Genomic DNA, 6054 nt, shown 5'->3' with positions numbered 1-6054 from the left:
ACTCTGAATAACAAGCAATCGCTGTGTAAATAGGTCAAGATTATTATGCCAGTTTTCTACAATGCCATCTATCAAAGTGAGCAATACACAAGAAAGAGCAAAGCAGGATTATCAGGAGTAACCTCAGATCGGGTTTGTAACTCCAAACACATCAACACGCTTTAATAGAATACAAAAGAAGTGAAGACGATGAGACGCTTACTGTAATTTCAGAGAGATGAACATATTATGTTGAGAAGCAGGGAAAGAGGAAACTAGATAAGCACTAGTAAGTGCAGTTTGAAGCTTGGATTACACGCACAATCGGCACAGAATGAAACTAATGCACCCAAAACAAGTAGAAAATTAAGTTAAACTTTGTAATTTAACTAACAAAGGCACACTTCTTTTCTCTTTGCCAGTTTACAGAACTGATCAAGAAGCACTCAGGTCACAACTCGATCAAAAATTTAAAAGAAGAGAAACATTTTTAAGTCACACATGATCTAAAGTTTTGCTGCAGAATGGTTGTGCCCAATTTCTCTGCTTTACTTTTGAACCAACTGTAGATTAGTTCTGTGGTGTCGTTTATGTTGTTAAATGTTTATTTGCTCCTACAAAGGAGTTTTGTCTCAGAAAACGTTGTGTACACAAGGATTCTTGGCCTCTTGCCATTTTTAACCCACTTCAGCACCCCGGACAGCAACTCTCCAAGAGGCGTCCATTTAGGAAGTCATTGTGATTTAACTCTAAAATGTATTCATCAAACTTAGAATCTATCAGAGGAAACAACTGGAGCAACAAACTGTAAAAATGTTTAAAGGATGGTGTTTGAAGATATATCATTTTTTTTCTTCCGATGTGCCAAAGCTTCATTCTGATGTGCTTTTTGGTCATATATCGATCACACAATATCCAAACTTGTTAGTTTTAGGCATAATATTGAATGTAATAGATGGGAAAGTGGATTTGGTAATCCATGAATGTAAAAACTGGTCACGTTCTAAGTCAGGGCAGGGATTACTCCCTCTGTGGTTCTTCCTGTGTGATTATCTGATGAAATCAGTCACAGGACCGACACTGCTGCGTACTGTAGTTGCCCTTTTGACATTGACCATATTAGATCTTTAATGTTTTATGAGTTCACAGACCGTGTTGTACATGCAGCGAGTGATCTAATCATTCGTCTTTCTTTGCCACTTGTTTTCATGCGCGCACACTCTATGTGTGTTATTATTGTTCATGCTGCGGTCATCTAAACATTTTTTTTCCCTCTCACATCGACCTGTGGGATTCCTCTCATTCTCATTCTTCACCTTGTTATTCACTTAAACACGAACCATCGCCACTTTGGGGCGCGCGCATCAATTATGTCACGTCAATTCTGTGCGTAATTGGAAAACTGTAGAATTTGACAGAAGTCGCGTTTAAAAACGTTCAACATTGTTGTAGTATATCCAAATTCGTGTTTTTGGGTGGAAAATAGATGACCCCAAAAATGTGACTCGTAATAGTGGGGGATGGGGGAGACTCGCTGTTGTATTTATGAATACCCGATTTATAAAATGTCCTATCTTTGAGCAATGACCTTGTTTTAAAGGGAGACTGTTTGGACTCAGCAAGTAAGTGTGTATGTGCCTCAGCGCGTGTCTACAAAACGGGGAGAGGGGCAGAGGGAGGCGGGCACGCCCAACACGATAGTGTTGAATGACGCCCGTGTGTTGCTTTTTCTGTGTAACGGTGCGTCCTGCGATTGGCGGAGGATAGTGAAAGGTACCCAGCGCTGTCGCGCCGTGGGCGGGTGGAAAGCTTGTTTATAAACCCAGATCTTTCCCTGTGGGCGGGAACAGCAACAGTAGGGAGTGAAAGTGGAGCGAAGCAGGAGAGTGAGGGAGACGTGAAGGAGACAGGGTTGTGGCGGCGGCTGACCGGGGTACGCGGAGGGGGCGAGGCGGCCGCCCCTGAATGCGTCTTCAACCGCGCATGGACGACCACCTCAGCCTCCTGCAATCACCCCCGCCAAGCACAACCAAAACTCGGGGCGACAACCTGGTGAACCACGGATACACAGAGTCTCAGGCCGACGTGATGACGGTGGTGGCGTGTGACAACATGCTGGAGGAGTCGGCGGCTCTGCCGGGCCACCACTCTTTGGACCGATACGAACCGGACCATGAATGCTGCGAGCGGGTGGTCATCAACATCTCAGGGTTACGCTTTGAGACCCAGCTCAAGACTCTCTCACAGTTCCCGGAGACGCTGCTGGGGGACCCCAAGAAGAGGATGAGGTACTTTGATCCTCTCAGGAACGAATACTTTTTCGATCGGAACCGACCCAGCTTTGATGCCATACTCTACTACTACCAGTCTGGTGGGCGCATCAGGCGACCCGTTAATGTGCCCATTGACATTTTCTCTGAGGAGATACGCTTCTATGAGCTGGGAGAGGAGGCGATGGAGAAGTTCAGAGAGGATGAGGGCTTCATCAAAGAGGAGGAGCGACCCTTGCCAGAAAATGAATTTCAAAGACAGGTGTGGCTGCTTTTTGAATACCCGGAGAGTTCCGGTCCCGCGCGGGGGATCGCAATAGTGTCTGTCCTGGTCATTCTCATCTCCATTGTCATCTTCTGCTTAGAGACACTGCCGGAGTTCAAGGACGAGAACAGGGACCCGATCACCATTGCCCCCTTGATAAATGGCACACTCCCATATTTCATTAGCCCTTTCTCAGACCCGTTCTTTGTGGTGGAGACGCTGTGCATCATCTGGTTTTCCTTCGAGCTGCTGGTGCGCTTCTTTGCATGCCCGAGTAAAGCCACGTTCTCCAAAAACATCATGAACATTATTGACATTGTGGCCATCATCCCTTATTTCATCACTCTGGGCACAGAGCTGGCAGAGAGGCAAGGGAACGGACAGCAGGCCATGTCATTAGCCATTCTGCGCGTTATTAGACTTGTTCGGGTGTTTCGAATCTTCAAACTCTCGCGTCACTCCAAGGGGCTGCAGATTTTAGGGCAGACTCTAAAGGCCAGCATGCGCGAGCTGGGCTTGCTCATCTTCTTCTTGTTCATCGGTGTGATCCTCTTCTCCAGCGCTGTTTACTTCGCAGAGGCGGACGACCCAGATTCGGGTTTCAGCAGCATTCCGGACGCGTTCTGGTGGGCTGTTGTCACGATGACGACTGTGGGCTACGGCGACATGCACCCCGTGACGATCGGGGGGAAAATCGTGGGGTCTCTGTGCGCGATCGCCGGGGTGCTGACAATTGCCCTGCCTGTGCCTGTCATCGTTTCCAATTTCAACTACTTCTATCACAGAGAAACGGAGGGCGAGGAGCAGGCACAGTACCTGCACGTGGGCAGCTGTCAGCCTCTGGCGGACACGGAGGGGCTGAGGAAGGATCGCTCCTCCTCCTCCCTCAGCAAGAGCGAGTACATGGTGATAGAGGAGCACGGGATCAACAGCGCGTTCAAACAGCAGCCCAACTTCCTCACGACCACCCCGAACAACTCCCAGAACTGTGTGAATATAAACAAAAAGATCTTCACCGACGTGTAAGCCAGCTTTTAGAGTTCACGAGCCTGAACGCAGGAAGTGGTGATGCGTCAACGCGCAGCTGGACCTGTCGTTGCGCACCAGCGCGTGGAAGCAGCGGTAGCTCACACGAGGACAAAAAGAGTTGAGGAGGAGAGAGAAAAGCGCAAACCCTGTCTGGACAGAGACGCTACTTTGTACTCCACTCAAAGAATCAGGATCTTTCATTTCAGTGATATCAATTCATAAAACCTTTATGTTTCCTTGCGCGAGCTGAAATAGCTCCTCAAAGTATTAGGCCTATATTTATTTTCCCGAGTTAGGGGATTTACCTGTTGTGCGTTATGTGCAATATTATGCTTACCACGACAGGTAGACATAGAAGCTTTACGACTGTGACAGATGAGTGTATACTACTCGAAAGTCGCTCACTTTGTATTAACATGCGTTATGAGTCGTGGTCCGTCAGTCATAGCCTAGGTATAATAATCAGAATCATTTAAATGTGTGTGTGGTCGAACACATGTAATGTCTGAAAACGCATTTCAGCATATATTATCTCAATTAGACCGTTTTGTGCTATGCCTTTATCGTGCGTTAAAGTCTAGTCCAAATGCTATTGTCTTTATGAAAAAATCCCGACAATTCCTTCTTATGGACTGTACTGGTATATTTAGTGCGTAAACGGCGCCGTGTAAAACAAATGCCAACAGTCCACTGTCAGTGTTTCGTTATCGTTGCAAGACGCACGTGAGAGAGGCACCGGTTGATCTCACGCGGGGAGACAGGTTGGTCTGGAGCCCCCACCCTCCCACCGTCACCCACCCCCTTGTTGAAAAAAACAAAAAAGACAAAAAAAAGATTATCATGAATATCTTTGAGGAAACTATAGCTTTAATTTCAATTACATATCAATAAAAGCTAAGAACATTTGTGCCAATAACATACATGAAACTATGTATTTATATTAAGCTGTATGGATCACGTCTCCAGCTGCTTTAGGACCCCCGCAAACATTGTTTGAGATGTTTTTCGGTGCATACGCCCCTTAAACATGGCCTGGGATTGCCGTCTTTAGTGAGAGGAAAAGCACATGGATGGTTTCGCGCATATAAACAGTGATCAAATATGAAGCGTGCTTCTATTTGGACGTCTCAAATATAGCCCACTGTGATGTAGTCTCCATGGCGACGGTCGTTTCCTCGGTAACCCCAGTCACCGTTGCCATAGCACCCTTGTTTCCACAGTAACCCCCCCCCCCCAGATGGATTGGAAGCTATATTGGAGATTTTCATCATAAATAGGTTGTCTCCGGTCTCTAATGCGACTGTCTTGTCATTACGCGGTGCGTGCGTAAAATACGAACCAAACACGTCTGGCGCCCCTGCAGCTGCAGTCAGCGAGCTCAGTCACAGAGGGGGTTGTCTGGACCTCCCCTTTTGTGGAAGAACGGCTTATTGACCCCCTGATATATCTATTTGTGGAAAATGTTATGCAAATGATAACATCTGTATGCACATATGCCAAAAATATACAGAAAATAATGCATTTGTAGAAGTATAAAACCATATTAATGAAGCCGCCAGCAGCCTCCAAAGTGATCCAAAACAAGAAAGAAAAAAATTCTTATCTTAAAAATACTGTTTATTTGCCCTCCCAACAATGAATTTAAATTTGCACGTTCGTGAGCGAATCGACACAAAAGAAAATTGGAAAACGGAGGTCTGTTTATTCATTGTCCCAATGAACTGCTCCACAATTGAAACAAGAAAAAAAAAAAAGAGGAACAACAATGAGTCGTGCAAAGCCAGGAGAGGACAAAGGAGGAGCAGCAGCACATGAGGAATTATGAATGGATTGGGAGTACATTGTCTGGCTGTCCTGGGTGCGCTACCGCGAGTGCTCAGCAGAGGCTGCTCTTCTCCCACTAACACAATTGGTAAGTGGTGAGCGCTGACGTGCTCCTGTCTCCTTCTGATATATTCCATGACCTCTAATATTTCCCATTTACATATGCTATTCAATTTTGGGACTCTAAGTGTGTCACCTAAATTCTACTTCACTGACATTGCACGCCATCCGATCAAAAGGTCAAGTCTAATGTTTCGCTTTAACTGACTTAGAATTGGCACCTCAACATGTGTCGATGGAGAGATGGTTAAATAGCTGTGTTGCATTTGCAGGAGAAAGTGAATCCATTGCTGTTACTATTGTAGAACTTAATGCTTCGTACAATGCTGCTCGTGCAGTGTGTCCAGGTTGTGTTCACCTTCAGCTGACTTTGTCTGTTGAAAACACTAAGAGCACCAACAGCATGTCCACAAAGCTTGTCTGGGTGCTGCCCCCTGGTGGCCACCACATCCTGATTACGGAACAGGTGGCTAATACCTGCTGAACTGCTGGGCCTCGAGATTTCTGGCTAGATTTATGTCCTGGGTCCTCCCATGCTGTAGTCACTGTGACTGAGGCAGATTGGTAAGTGTGAAGGGAATAAAGAATTTAAAGAGCAGTCAATCTATTTGTGTGGTTGCGGTTGCA

The 6054-nt window shown here is 46.1% G+C and overlaps 1 protein-coding gene across 1 annotated transcript; it reads left to right on the top strand.

The window, feature by feature from the left end:
• The first annotated feature begins 1865 nt into the window (after positions 1-1865).
• On the top strand, positions 1866-5272 carry LOC308113667 (potassium voltage-gated channel subfamily A member 3). Its single transcript, XM_080470062.1, has one exon. It carries the CDS (start codon positions 1945-1947, stop codon positions 3538-3540), a length of 1596 nt encoding a protein of 531 aa, XP_080326188.1. The 5' UTR covers positions 1866-1944; the 3' UTR covers positions 3541-5272.
• Positions 5273-6054: the final 782 nt, after the last annotated feature.

This window comes from Lipophrys pholis (genome assembly GCF_963383615.2).
Source record: "Lipophrys pholis genome assembly, chromosome: 8".
Classification (NCBI taxonomy): Eukaryota; Metazoa; Chordata; class Actinopteri; order Blenniiformes; family Blenniidae; genus Lipophrys; species Lipophrys pholis.
This window is presented reverse-complemented; position numbering and strand designations above follow the sequence as displayed.